This window comes from Phyllosticta citriasiana, assembly GCF_038021145.1.
Source record: "Phyllosticta citriasiana strain CBS 120426 chromosome Unknown IWZ02scaffold_6, whole genome shotgun sequence".
Taxonomy (NCBI): domain Eukaryota; kingdom Fungi; phylum Ascomycota; class Dothideomycetes; order Botryosphaeriales; family Phyllostictaceae; genus Phyllosticta; species Phyllosticta citriasiana.
The window spans coordinates 390,772-404,596 of record NW_027117283.1 but is presented as its reverse complement, the minus strand read 5'-3'; the positions used below and the strand labels follow the sequence as shown (position 1 = coordinate 404,596).

Genomic DNA, 13,825 nt, shown 5'->3' with positions numbered 1-13,825 from the left:
TGCGGTGGGCGAAGTAAGCAAACAAGCAAGCAGACAAACTCGCTCTCTGCATATTACTTTTCCTTGCGTCATGGGTCTTTTTTCGGCCTTTTTTCCATTCTTTCGTCATTTATGGATCTCCCTTGATTAGTTTCCTTGCCGTTGTCGTGGATCTCTTTTTTCTTCGTCCGTCTCCTGTGTCCCTTTCTCCCTTCGATGTGGCGCGATTGGACTTGCGGTCACTACAGCACCGCTGTCATCGATCGTCGTTGTTGTTGTTGTTGGAGGTGGACGAGAAGGAGGAGCAGCAGGAATCAGCAATACCATCATCATTTTGCCCCTCCATATCTGTCGTCATAGCCCCTTTTTCTCTCTCTCTCTCTCTCCTTTGATCGTCTCGTCTCATCTTTCTCTCTCTCTCCCCCCAGCCCCAACCACATGCACGCTCCACCATCACACCACAACGAGATCAACACCATTCCTCCACATCCATGATCATGACCATCAACGGCACCGCGAGGCGTTTACGGCGTGTATGCCTGTGTGTATGTTTGTAATTGGAAACGAGTCGTATACCACAGTAGCAGCACCTATCCGTGGCAGAGCCTCAGTGGTGGAGGAAGAAGTCGGTGGTCATCGATCGTAGTCGTTGTACATGTGGAGCAGTAGCGGTAGTAGCAGTAGCGCACCGAACTCCAAATCACTCGATCGATGATGGATGATGATGGATGAATGAGTGAGAGCTTGACGTGAAAACCTCGCTCTGCTGTTGATGTGTTTTGAGTAGCACGCCGCGTCGTGTTTGTAGTTGGGGCATGGGTGCATGGGTCAAGCGAATGAATTAAGTTGAGATTGTTTCTCCGTGGTCTACATATGTGTTTTTGCCTGCTTGATGTGTCTCTGTGTCTCTTTTGCCCCTGGGGGGATGTGTGTGTGTGTGTGTGTGTGTGTGGGTGCATTGATTGGCTCTGGGATTGATTGACTGACTGGTTTGTTGGTATGTGTGTATGTAAGCGTGGTTTGAGGTGTTTGTGTGCGTGAGAGAGTACAACGGGACCAAGTAGTTCAGTTCAGTCCACTTCATTTTTCATTTCTTTGGCCATCAGAGACATCCATCCGTAACGGTAACGAAGGAAACAATTTCATTGTCGTGCGCGCATGAGTCCATCCATCCATCCATCCATCCTTCCATCCTTCCATCCTTTCTTTTATACCCCTCCCCTGCCCCAACCCCTGCCCCAACCCCTGCCCCACACGCCTAGAAATTCTCCTTCCCCCAAACAAACGAGAACCCCGGATCACTATACATATTACACTTGAGATGCAACTGACTGCCCAAGCCCTTGGGGCCGCAAAAGAAGACGCCCGCCTCGGCGGGGGTGTGGATCTTGCGAATGCACTTGAAGATCATGTCCCAATTGGGGCGGCCGAAGTTTGTGGGCGCGCGCAAGCCCGTGATGGCGTCTTGTTCGGCGTTGGCGTCGTTGATCATGATGTTTGTTGCGTCGGCGATGTTGATTTTGGCGGTGAGGTACTGTGGGGTGTTAGTGGAGGGTGGTAAGATGGGGGGGTAAAGAAGGAAGGGAGGGGGATTTGGAGGAAGGGAGGGGGTTTGGAGCGGGGAATGGAGGTAACAACAAACATACCGTATGAATCTCAATCCTGTGCTCAAAATCCTGCGCCTCAATCGCCATGAGCAGACTCCGAAACCACTCCAAACTGCCGAAATCGCGACAGATCCAAAAGAAGTAGACTTTGCGGAGCCGCGTCTTGCTCTGCGGGTAGTTCAGCCGGTACCAGATGCTCTTCAGGATGCTGGCGAAGGGCGTAACCCCGATGCCCGCGCCCACCAGCACCGCGATCTCGAACTTGAACACGTCTTCCGAGGCGCTACCGAAGGGCCCGTCGATGTAGACGCGCGGCAGCACGCGGCGCAGCGACGGGTCGACCGAGTCTTCGTCTTTGGCCGCCGACACGACGGCCCCGTCTTTGGCTTCGAAGTCGCAGCCCAGAGCGCGCGCGAGCGAGCGCGTGAAGTTGCCGACGCAGCGCACGTGGACGGAGATGTAGTCTTCTTCGGGTGCGGATGTGAGGGTGAAGGGGTGGTATTGCCAGACGGAGACTTCAGGGCAGCAGAGGAAGATGTACTGTAGTAGGGCGGATTAGCTACAGTTTTGAAGGGGGAAAAGGAGGTTGATTATTTACCTGGCCGGCTTTGGTCTTTGTGTTTTCCTTCTTGATCTGAATCTCGCACACGTTGCTGGGGTGCTGGACGACCTTTGACACGTACGTCTGATGGCGGCCGCGCACCTCGCGGGCGACGCGCTCGGCCAGGTACAGGAAGCCGCCGTACATCCACCACAGCCAGAAGACGCCGACCGTGTTGCAAAAGGGCGCGAAGTCGGGGCGGATCATGCAAAAGGCGCCGTGGATACTCCACATGACGAAGAAGATGATGAAGAAGTGGTGCGTGTACCAGAAGCGCTCGTAGTTGGCCCGCCGCGTCTTCTCCACCGAAGTAAACACCATGGCCATGAGCGAGATGAGCATGACCCACCCCGTCCAGCCCGGTCCCGTCACGAAGTTGGCGATGAGCCAGCCCGCGACGCCGAGGTGGTTGACGGCTGCGAAGCGCCCGAAGTTGTAGAAGTGCGCCAGTGTGTGGATCCACGTGAAGAGCACGATCGACCAGGCCACGAGCTTGTGGAAGGTGATGTTCTTGTCGAGCTGGATGATGCCATTGAGCGGCGTCTCGCGCAGCAACGAGATAAACGTGCGACACACGGGGAACAGGATGAGGGCCACATCAAAGTGCAGCACCATGGCCGCGGACCGCGCAATGATGTAGCCGGTCCGGAACTCGGCGCGCGACTGCGACAGGTTATCCTTGAGGCCGTAGTTGAGGACGCCAAAGACGAAGATCATGACATGCGCCAGCATGAAGACGGCCACGAAGAGCCGCCGGTACCCCTCGTTCACCATCCACCGGTCGAACCGCTCCCGCACCGTCAGGTCGCGCGGCGGCTCGTCGCTCATCTCGCCCGACATGAGCATGCGCGTCAGTGGCGGCCATCGTGATCGCTCGCGCCCAGAGAGGCTCCGGAGGCTCTGTCCCGATATGCTCGCCCCAGAGTACCGGTTCTCGGCGTAGCTCTTTTCAAAGGACATGGCAAGGCGTCAGTCACGCAAAGAAGCAACCTGATCAAGTTGCTTGCTTTGCGGCGGCGGCGTCGTCGTGGCGACGACTGAGGGTGACCACAGAAAGGCGGCGGCGGCGGCGGGATGCTGCTGGAGATGCAAGTGGACTGACGGCGAGGCCAGCTCGGTAGTCCCAATTGTCGAGAGCGCGCCTTGAGGAGTTGGAATAAATACAGTCAGTCAGTCCTGGTCGAAGGCGAGTTAGCATGGAGCAAGAGCAGCCACGGGGATCGACCCACCAAAGGACAAAAAAAGTACCAGCCTTGGAATTGGAGTGAACGGAAAAAGGGCCAAGTTCAGTACGAGCTGGCGAAGAGCATCGGGTCAAGGCACTCAGGCACTCGCAAGAAACCAGCAGCCCGGCATCATGGCGTGGGATGAAAAGGCTGGATAGCAGGGCGACTGCTGCGCCAGAAGCGTAGCAGAAACAGAGCCGCAGTGCGAGGAGCGGCGGCCAGAATGTCAGAAGAGGTCTCGAATTGCAGCCGCGGGCGAATCGCATCGCGTCGGAACAGGTGGGTTTGTGTCACGAGCAGGCATTGCGACGTCTCGCGCTGCATCGTCTTCGTGCGAACGGGCCTTGGCTCCGTGTCAGAGGTGCGTAAGCGCCGCCAGAAGCCGTCGGACCATGGTGTTCCTCCTCTTCCCCAGCCGCCGATTCGATCTGTCTGCAGGCGGATACCTGCCATTATCGGCGGCGCCAGGCGTTGGACCTGCGCTGTTTCAGCACTCTTGAACGTGATGGCGAGCTGATGGTGGCGAGATGAAGTCTGCATTCTTCTGCGCTAGTAGTTCAGGACCTGTTCCGTCACTCCACCCACCCCGTCTCTTAAACGTCTACTAAATCATGTGTAGTCCTCCTGAACCGGCAATTGTTTGTCCCGTGACCCAGCGACTCGACTCCTCAGCAAGGAAACCGACAATGCCAGCAATGTCGTCAGGCCTGCCGATACGTCCAACTGGCGTAGTGGCCTTCAAATGCTCAATCACTGCTGCAGGTGCCCGATTCAACATGTCCGACTCGGTAGGACCAGGCGCAACGGCATTGGCAGTATGGCCCAAGGGACCAAGTTCAAGAGAAAGACCACGGGTAAGAGACTCAAGCGCGCCTTTAGACGCCATGTAGACGGTGTAGTTTGGCACGGCCACACGAGCACCAGTGGAAGAGATGTTGATAATGCGTCCCGGAGCACGCAGGCGCGGCACCACAGCCTGCGTCATGAGGAGCACGCCGCGCACGTTGAGATGCATGACTTCGTCAAAGTCCTCAGGGGTAAGGTCCTCCAGCTTCTTGACTTTGTCGACGGCGGCATTGTTAACCAGGATGTCAATCGACTCCCCAAAAGCTGCAACAGTCTCGGACACAATCTTTGCCGGCGCGTCAAGGTCGCGCAGGTTAGCTCGGATGCCGAGGGCTTGAGCTCCGTTGCCGAGACTGTTGATTTTTGCAACAAGCTCTCCGGTGGACTTTGCGCTGCTCTCCGACGTGTACGTGAGGGCAACCTGGAGCATCCGTTAGTGTTCTGCCCAACGGACCCAAACGGCGTCCCACCTTTGCACCACGATTGGCCAGCTCAAGAGCAATGGCGGCACCAATGCCACGGGAGGCACCCGTGACGATGGCCACCTTGTGTGCCAAGGTCAGAGGGTTGGAGTTGTTGATGGAGCCCATGGTGACGTTGGTTGCTGTGAGGCACTTGTGATGGATTGGAAAAGGAGAAAAACAAGATCAAAACACGTTGGTATAGAATGCGGCTTTTATACGGATAAAGTCTTTCAATTACAAATCTCAGTTGCACTTGCGCGCTGCTCTTGCTGACCGAGCATCGTGGTACTTGTGGTAGCTCCCCCACGATGCCAATCGAGGGGCAAGATCCGCACAAACTGGCCTGAAGAGTAGAGGCGACCGAAGGTGACGAAACCAAAGATCGGAAAGAGGTGTGTTCGCCATGTCTCCATTGTATTCATGGTGCCATTAGTACTCATTGGTCAGCATTTGGATCGAACTGATGTGCAGCAGCCCCCCCCCACCTTGGCCACGATGCCTCCACTGCGAAGCTCGAGGGACCGAAAAGGAAAGGAGCGCGATGTCTTTTTAAGGACTCTATAGCGGCGGTAGGGAACAAGGGTATGCCACGTTGAGCGTGGCCTCGACGGGCCTCAGCTGCCGACCATGTGTTTCTGGCGAGGGGCGAGAGCGGTCCGGGTGGCGTCCCTGGCTCGGATGGTGGGTGCCGGCACGCGCACCGAGAGTGTAACGAGCGTCGGCGACGTGGGGAGAGGTCGCGAGAGTCAACAGACATGGAGTCGACAGCGGCAGAGGGCGGGATGAGAGGTGGTGGAGTGCAGGACGCAGCGCTTTAGCTTCAGCTCTGGGTTATGGTCAAACTGCGGAGATTGGCCGTAGCGAAAAAAGAGGCGAAAAGTCTGCCGTCATTCTCTTCTCTAACTCACAACAAACACTGCTCCTCCCGTCCAAAAGCACCCGTTGAAACCACCCGACCGTCGGGCAGATTCCCATCTTTCGTATCATTATGGCATCATCAGCAAAGGCCGAGGGCCGTATCAACGACAATCCCCGCCCGATGTCGATGCAGCAACGCGGCACTAAGAGAATCAGTCAGTCTTCGGCCCCAGTCCTCGAAACCACCACCACCACCACCACCACCACCCTTACCACCACCCTTCTGTTTCGTCTAACCAGTCGCCATGATTTTCGACTATTCAGGAACCCAATCGCTGCCTCCCCCCGACCTCCCGCGTCTCGTTGCCGAGCAGGCCACTCCCATTCCGCGCAGCGACAAAGATACTCAGCGCCTCATTGTCGTCCTCTCCAATGCCAGCCTCGAGACGTACAAGGCCTCGCATGCCCGCGCCGGCCCCAGCAAGGATGAAAAGTACTCGCTTCTCAACAGCGACGAGCACATTGGTATCATGAGGAAGATGGGCCGCGACATTAGTGATGCTCGCCCCGACATCACCCATCAGGTCGGACCCTGTCTGCTATTCAACATAGTCCAAGACGGTTGACGTCTCTCTAGTGCCTGCTCACCCTCCTCGACTCGCCCGTCAACAAGGCCGGTCGCCTGCAAATCTACATCCACACGGCCAAGGGCGTCTTGATCGAGGTCAGCCCCTCGGTCCGCATCCCGCGCACCTTCAAGCGATTTGCCGGTCTCATGGTTCAGCTCCTGCACCGCCTCTCCATCCGCTCCACAACTTCGCAAGAAAAGCTGCTCAAAGTGATAAAGAACCCAATTACTGACCATCTCCCGCCCAACTGCCGCAAAGTCACAATGTCCTTTGACGCCCCCATCGTCAAGGTGCGTGACTACTTGGAAGAGCTCGACCCCAACGAGAGCATCTGCGTCTTTGTCGGCGCCATGGCTAAAGGCAAGGATGACTTTGCCGACGAATTCAAAGACGACACCATCAGTATCAGCAACTACAGTCTCAGTGCCAGCGTCGCCTGCTCCAAATTCTGCCACGCCGCCGAGGATGTGTGGGACATTTTGTAGTCCCTGGCGCACTGTGCACTAGTCACAACACAAGTCGCAGCGGGGCAAGCTATGGAACTGGGCTTTGACGGTGGGGTAGGGAACACTCGGGTCGTCCTGGAGCTGCGATCGCAACATCAAAGTTCTGGCACGACGCCCTGTCGCGATGAGGATCTGTGGAGTGGTCTCTGTTTTCGCAACCAAAACACAAGGCTTTCAACAGACTCACGGCGTCTCTCTTCGCAAAGCACTTCAACTTGCTCTGCGGCTTTTTCCTTTGTTCAGTAGGTAGTACTCTTTCTTGGGGTACGTAGGCGGGCGTTTTCGGGGTCAAAACGGGGCGCCAAGGTGTTGGGTATCGGGTGGTCGAGATTCCATTTGCTCAACAGCTCAATCGCGATTCTAGTTCTCATGCGGTATTCCACCTTGACCACTGGAGGACCATCCAGCGACACCTGGATACTAATGCGTAGATTCCCGAATCAAAACCCTAAATTACATGCTAAACGCGGCGCATCCCAAGTCGTTACACTCTTATTTCAAGACCGAGTCTTCTCATGACCCCTGTCAAGCTTGACGTGGGAATAGGCTGATCTGAATGAGAAAGAAATCATGGTACAAAAAAGACAAAGCACGTCTGTTCGAGTATTATGAAACTACAAGACAGGGCGAAGCATGGACGAGTCAAGACGAAAGGGTAGACTTTAGGTGCTACCATGGCCAGATAGCGACGCTTATTTGATCCACGGACCCCACGGCCGAGGAGCTTCGGTCATTCGCTCCCCAAGCCCACCCACAAATGCACCGACCGACCTTTGCTGCGGAGGCTGCTTCGCTCCTGTCTTTTGCAAGATGAGGGCAATTGGAGCCAGCTGGGCACCATACCAGCACATGCGTAAAACAGGGCAGGAAGAGGCGAACTTGAAAGCCCAGCCAAATAGGAGAATCACGGCGCTCTGGATTTAAATAAAGTAATGACGCTCGACTCGGCCAGTCCATCTGATGCAGGTGAGATGCATCATGCGTTGCGTTGTTGCGGGGCACTACCACCACCACCTCCTCCTCCTCCTCCTCCTCCTCCTCCTCCTCCTCAGCCAGATACGAAGAGCAACGCAACGCGTGCGATCCCGCGCTGTCGTGTCACGTCTCCTTTCTTTCCGACGGCGCCGTTATAAATACGCGTCCACTCGTTGCCAGCCAGGCAGACTGCTGCTCCCTTCGTCCATGTACATGTATGTAGGTGTGCCAGCCACCGCCCCGGCTGCCAGCCACCCAGAAGCCGACGCATGCACGCAGCCAAGTGGCAACGGTCTGGGCCTGCTCTGGGCCAGATTCTTCAATCTCGCCGTCCCACTGGCCGAGTCGAATGTACAATACATTGCATTGCATAACTACAGCACGGGAAAACGCACGCGCTGCTGCTGTTGCATAAACGCCGGCTGCCGGCGATCGCCGGCCGTTGAGTTGCCAGCCGCTGGCTGTGACGCATGCACGCCGTGTGCAGAATCTGGTGGATGAGCAGAGAAGGAAACAAGGAGAACGACAGCAGGCAGTGAAGTGAGAGAGCAACAGCAGCGAGACAGACGGCCATGAAAGCAGACTGGTTGAGTTGTCAGTGGCAAACACAACGAACGGTTCGCCGCTCGCCTCCAAGTTCGAGTCGACACCAACACGACGTCTGTCTGGCTATCCTCTCGTCAGAGAGAGGCTCGTTTCCCCTGTCACTCATCGCCGCTGTCACATTTGCCTACCCGGTGCATGGAGCCGGAGAAGCACTTGTGCAGAATGAATGAGGCGCGCTGCACCACGGCATCCAAACGGATACCTAGGCGGTTTGAGCAACCACTCGGCAGAGACTTCTGCAGCGTCAGTCGTGGTGTCGGTCGGCAAGTCGACTGAGATAGGTGGTGGGTAGTGACAGGTGCAGCGACTCTGGCGGCTGTCGCGCTTCTCCATGGACTGACTGCCCGCCTAGTCTGTCGTGAAGAGTGACCGCTCGCAATCACGTTTGGCAGGAGTTTCCCTATTGCGGATGGCTCTCGGATTCTCGGGCCACGTCTTTGCGGCCTTTTTGGCTTGACGCTGATGCCGTTCGGTACTGGTCGTCCCTCTGCTGCTATTCGGTCCGCTGCAGCTAAGGCGGGCCGCCAGCTGCAGTAGTCGGCGCCTTCTTGTATCAAGCTGGTGGACTGCTTGGGATGGAGTACTTGTTCTGATTCTCTAGTCAGCTAACGTTGATAAGGACATGTGCAAATGATGGCCCCGGTGTCTGCTCCGCCGATTCGACTGTTGGCAATCTCACTGGCTCAAAGACAGCTAACGAGGTGGTGCAACATGACTCGGTGTGAGTTGAATGGACGAAAATCAGACGAGACGAATGTTGTGCAACGCTTCAGAAGAATCGTCATACCGGGGTATCTGTCCACGCAAATCCAACGTCTGTCCATCCTCGTTTTGCTGGGATTTCTTCCATCTTGAATAAATTGCCATCCGCAACATTCAAACTCCACTTACCAATAATCGACACGTCAAAATTATGACCCCAGTAAGCCTTCAAATGGGCTGCTCATATCGGACTCGTCTCGATCCAGAGAGGCATGCAGGAGCATGCAGGTTGCAAAAAGACACAGGCAGCCAGCCGACTGAGGTCAAGAGTGAGGCAATCACCGCGACCAAGGCCCGTTCCGCGTCCAACCACCAACTTTGCACGTCGACCTTCAACCGCCAACCTTACGTAGCCGCGTGAGCTGACGGGCGGACAACGGCCATGGACGGTGCCAGATGCGTTTGCCGGGGGCGACCGGGATGCTGCAGCGCTCCCCTGCGCACGCTTCGCCTTCTCTCGGGGCTTCTTTGCGCGCTTCGCCCTTCTCCACCCAAGCGAGCCCTGCCTCAACGCGGTAGGCCAAAGAGCAGCAGGAACACTGCTCGTCTGCCTGGATGTACATTGCACCGCAGCCCTCTACTGGATCGGGGCGTGCGCCTCGAGCTGGAGGAATGGGGCGTTGTGCGGCGTCAGAGGTGCCTTTCTCCGCCGCACATCCCTCTGCGATATAAAGACGGCCGCAGAGGTACAGCGGATGTGGCATACACACATCTACACATGTAGCTACCCACCCCTCTGTCCACCGCTTCTCTTCAACCCTACGCGCCATTTTCACGCAAAAGATTCCTCACTCTTTGTACTCTTTTGCTTTTCTTTTCTTCCCCGTCAAAATGCCCGTTTCGCACATTGGTCTCACAGTTTCTCATCTTCCTGCGTCGTGTTCCTTCTTTTTGGCTGCTCTCCAGCCCCTCGGCTATCGCTACCTCGGCCAGCAAGGAAATCAAATTGGTCTTGGAATCAACAACGAGGCCGATTTCTTCATCTGTCAGGAGACGCCCGGGTGAGCTTCATCTCGCGGCAAACACTTCGTCCTGCTAATATGTAAGCAGCATAAAAGCCGGCGCTGCACACATTGCCTTTTTGGCGCCAGACCGCATCGCCGTCCGCGATTTCTACACTGCGGCCCTGACTGCCGGCGGCCGTCCTCACGGCTCCCCGGCCACGCGAGACCAGGACAATGGCGTCTTCAACGCCGCAGTCCTGGACGTCGACGGCAACAGCATCGAGGTGGTCTTTCGCGAAAGCGTAGACCCCAAGGACGACACGCAGTCGGCCGTGGGTGGAAAGAGCCGAGTGCTGACATGGCGAAAGTCTGTCAGCGAGGGCCTCGGCGACGGGCAATCGGTCTTCAGTGCGAAGTCGGCATCCAAGACGGCCATGATGCCCTTTCGACAGGTGGCGCAGAGCGTCGTGGCTTCTGCCCGCTCGCCGTCCATAGCGGCGCCGTCTGTTGCCCCCTCCCAGTCCATCAGCCAGGCTCCCACCATGATACGTGCGAGCTCGGCTCCCGCACAACCGCAAGCTCCGACTCACGCCTCGAAAGAGCTGAATCCGGAGCTGATGGCTGATGTTGGAGCGCGGAAGATTATTGGCACGTTGATCGGCGCTGCAGCCGGAGCAGCGGTGGCATACGCCATGGTCAAGAGCGAGCGTGATAGTGCTCGCGAGGAGGCAGAATGGTTGGCTTCTCAACGAGCTCCTTCATCCAGACCATCGTCCGCCAAAGCGCCCAGCCCGCAGCCGCAACGACCGGCGCAATATACGTACACGCCGTCCGAGGTCCAACGCATGGTGCAGTACGAGCAACCGCAGAGCCGCCGTAACTATAGCGAGACGGATTCTTTTTACAGCCATCCGCACCAGCAGCGAGCAATCGAGGCGGCACCGGCCAGGAGCGCCCACGCGCCGACCCTCGTCTCTGCCCTGCAAGCCGGCAACGCGTCTGTCCGCCAACAGCAATCGCCGCACCGCAACTTCAGCGAAACAGAGTCCCGCTACAGCACGCCGGACAGCAGAGAGCGGTACGCACGCGCGGCGCTCGAGGCCGCCCCCGTCTCGGCAAAGGCCTACCTCAACCCTACATGCCAATCCGTGGCGCAGTCGTCGCCGCACGACGAGGCTGTCGACTACATCCCCGCCGGCAGCGCGGTGGCCAAAAGCCACTTTTCCATCAACCGCTCTGTCACGGCGCCCAGCGTGGTGTCGCAGACGAAGAGGAGCGCCGCGCCGTCGGCGTCAGGGGCTGCTGCCACTCCCTCCAAAGCGCCCTCCAAAGCCCCCTCGTCCCACGCCCCCTCAAAAGCCCCGTCCAAATCTCCTTCAAAGCTGGCCGCCGCCTTTGCCGAAGACGCCGCAAGCTCCGCCCGCCGCAGCTCCGCGCCGTCCACCCACTCGCACTCCAGCAGACAAGCAGCTCCTCCCGAAGCCGACCGGCGCTCTTCTGCCGGTGGTGGCGGCGGCGGCAGCAAACACGCCTCACGCGCCGCAACGCTCATCTCGTCCTTCGTCCCGGACTACGCAGACGCCGCCGGCGCGTCACCGTCCCGCCGCTCCAGCACCGGCGGTGGTTCCAAAGCCTCAACCGCCAAACCAGCAGCGGAAAAGGCACCGCCAAGTCTACTCGGCAGCGCGCTGGGTCGGGCGGCGGCCGAGGCAGATCGAGGCCGTGAGTCGGACAACGACACGGTGGCGCCGAGCGATAGCATCAGCAACGCGGGGTCATCGCCGTCGTCGTCGAGACGGTCGCGGATGGGTGGTGGCGGTGGTGGAAGCAAAGTATCGCGGCACTCTTCGCACCATTCACACTCGCACTCGCATTCGCATTCGCGGCGGGGAAGCCGGGACGCAGGAGCTGCGGCTTCGTCTGCGTCCAAAGATCGCAGGTCCAGTGCGGGTGGTGGTAGTCGCAAGAGTTCGCGGGCCGGCGTGGGCGATGACGCGCCGGTGATGCCGGATGCCGTCAGCGAGGCGAGTACGGTGAAGGCGCCGCGGTCGGTGCGGAAGGATAGCGTCGTTAGTGTTTCGTCGGCGAAGAGCGGCAGTCCGTCGAAGGCTAGCGGGTCTGGGTCGAAGAGGGGGAGTGGGAGTAGGGTTGAGGTGTAGGTGGATGATGGTGGGGAGCGAGCATCTTCAGGCGTTTCTGTGTCTGGGTTTGGGATTGTGGGCGTCTATTTACCGATCTACCTAAATCTCCATAGCATCAAACCCAGTCGCTCTTCCACACGATTTTCTTCGTTGAAGTCTACGACACAGTCATCAGAATTTGGTGCCCTCGCGGAGGAAGGTTAGGTCAGGGGTCACTCCTGAAGTTTGGAGGTGCAAGATTACAAGTCGACGAATTGCAATTTGTCTTGATTTGCTGGACCTTGGATGGTAGAGGACTGTATGTTTGAGACGGGTAGGGTCTTAGACGAGGCTGCGATGGCGAAGTGAAGGGGAGTGAATGCGTACAGTCGCCCCGGTCCAAATCGAAGACTAATGAGCTGACTCCGTGGCTAAGTGACCAGCGCCGGTACAGTCGACGAAGTAATGTCTCCGATATGATCGATGAAGAAGGGCTAGACACACGTTTCGGTCGAATGTTTCCCTGAATGTCGCAACAAGATGGCGTCTACGCGACAAGTTCCTCTGTAGTATCTCACTGTCTGAGCAAAAGCAAGTGTCCTGCCTACTGCAACAGCAGTCGAAAAAATCTTCGCAATGGGAAAGACATTGGTTCCGAAGCGCCATTTGAAGGCGCAGTCTTGTGCCCATTCTCATCCAAAGTATTTCAAGCACACAAATTCCATCGCTCTCAGATCGAAAAACTTCACTGAAGCCGCCAGTCCATCAATCAATCAAACCCAATAAACACACAAACAAACCCCGAAAGACGCCTAATTACCGTCGCCCTCTCCACTCTAGCAAACGATGGCAAAGGTAACGACAGAGAAGGCCAAAGTGCGCATCCCTTCTCCGTCTCTTCCCCTCTCTTTCCATCTCCCATCCCACGTCGCTCACCCCTGACACCGCTAACTTGGAAATACGCAGCCTCGCGCACATCGCAGTAAGAAGAAGAAGAAGAAGAAGAAGAAGAAGAAGCAAAAAGTTGTTTGGGAGGAGAATGCTGCCGTCGAGCGCGCCGCGGAAGAAAAGACTGCCGGAGAAAAGGCCGCCGCTGCCGCTGGTGCGCGAGACAAGCAGAATGAGGATCCCTTCGTGGACAATGTTGAGTTTATTGCGCTGAAGTAGATAGGGAGATGGAATGGTTGAGTGGTGGGGATGGCGGTGAGTGGGCTGACTGTAGAAGTGGTCGGAGAAGGGGAGGAGGCAAGAGAGGAGGATGATGGAAGTCGAGGAAGGTTCAGTAGTTGTCAAGATTTTCTCGAATTGAATGGAGACGAGGTGAACGGATAATCTTGAGCTCGCCTTTCTCTTCTACACAGAATTTCTTCGGTCGAATCTGACCATTCGTGGGCAGAAAAGTCACTCGTACGTCTTTCACACGTCCCCCCACACCCCCAGCCCCTGTCATTCATCGTAAACAACGCCCCCATTCGCCTCGCAATTTCTGCATCCTCCAAACCAAATCCTCTCCCACACTCCGCGACCCTGTCTCACAGAAAGAGAACCACGACTCATCAAAGCGAGACAGGGCGCCGCAGCAGCCAACGCGTCTGTCCGTCTGTCCGTCCGTCCGTCCACCCGCCCGCCCGCCGCGCTCCGTGCGTGCAACAATCGCATGTGGGTTAGAAAGGGCATAAACATCACGCGCAGCTCGGCGTTT

The 13,825-nt window shown here is 57.2% G+C and overlaps 4 protein-coding genes across 4 annotated transcripts; 2 read left to right on the top strand and 2 right to left on the bottom strand.

Moving 5' to 3' along the window:
* Positions 1–1,211: 1,211 nt before the first annotated feature.
* Positions 1,212–3,308, bottom strand: IWZ02DRAFT_250268 (ferric reductase NAD binding domain-containing protein). The gene is made up of 3 exons (XM_066763177.1): positions 2,185–3,308; positions 1,626–2,126; positions 1,212–1,513 (listed from the first exon to the last, which is right to left on the bottom strand). Exons 1-3 carry the CDS (start codon positions 3,145–3,147, stop codon positions 1,238–1,240), a joined length of 1,740 nt encoding a protein of 579 aa, XP_066622878.1. The 5' UTR covers positions 3,148–3,308; the 3' UTR covers positions 1,212–1,237.
* A 709-nt stretch (positions 3,309–4,017) lies between these two features.
* IWZ02DRAFT_376651 (uncharacterized protein) lies at positions 4,018–4,849 on the bottom strand (the record flags this gene model as incomplete). Its single annotated transcript, XM_066764902.1, has 2 exons — positions 4,018–4,680; positions 4,730–4,849. 2 exons carry the CDS (start codon positions 4,847–4,849, stop codon positions 4,018–4,020), a joined length of 783 nt encoding a protein of 260 aa, XP_066622877.1.
* Positions 4,850–5,886: 1,037 nt separating this feature from the next.
* On the top strand, positions 5,887–6,695 carry IWZ02DRAFT_377311 (nucleolar essential protein; the record flags this gene model as incomplete). Its single annotated transcript, XM_066764943.1, has 2 exons — positions 5,887–6,165; positions 6,219–6,695. The coding sequence occupies 2 exons, from the start codon at positions 5,887–5,889 to the stop codon at positions 6,693–6,695; spliced, it is 756 nt and encodes a 251-aa protein (XP_066622876.1).
* A 2,826-nt stretch (positions 6,696–9,521) lies between these two features.
* Positions 9,522–12,256, top strand: IWZ02DRAFT_249707 (uncharacterized protein). Its single transcript, XM_066763174.1, has 2 exons — positions 9,522–10,060; positions 10,110–12,256. The coding sequence occupies exons 1-2, from the start codon at positions 9,891–9,893 to the stop codon at positions 12,160–12,162; spliced, it is 2,223 nt and encodes a 740-aa protein (XP_066622875.1). The 5' UTR covers positions 9,522–9,890; the 3' UTR covers positions 12,163–12,256.
* Positions 12,257–13,825: the final 1,569 nt, after the last annotated feature.

What these genes read in the sequence shown, in the direction of transcription:
- IWZ02DRAFT_249707 (XM_066763174.1), top strand. Translation starts at nt 9,891, where the DNA reads ATGCCCGTTTCGCACATTGGTCTCACAGTTTCTCATCTTCCTGCGTCG. An exon ending in ATCTGTCAGGAGACGCCCGG is followed by an intron (nt 10,061 to 10,109) that starts GTGAGCTTCATC and finishes ATATGTAAGCAG; the next exon opens with CATAAAAGCCGGCGCTGCAC.
- IWZ02DRAFT_250268 (XM_066763177.1), bottom strand. Translation starts at nt 3,147, where the DNA reads ATGTCCTTTGAAAAGAGCTACGCCGAGAACCGGTACTCTGGGGCGAGC. An exon ending in CAAAGACCAAAGCCGGCCAG is followed by an intron (nt 2,127 to 2,184) that starts GTAAATAATCAA and finishes GCCCTACTACAG; the next exon opens with TACATCTTCCTCTGCTGCCC. An exon ending in ACAGGATTGAGATTCATACG is followed by an intron (nt 1,514 to 1,625) that starts GTATGTTTGTTG and finishes AACACCCCACAG; the next exon opens with TACCTCACCGCCAAAATCAA.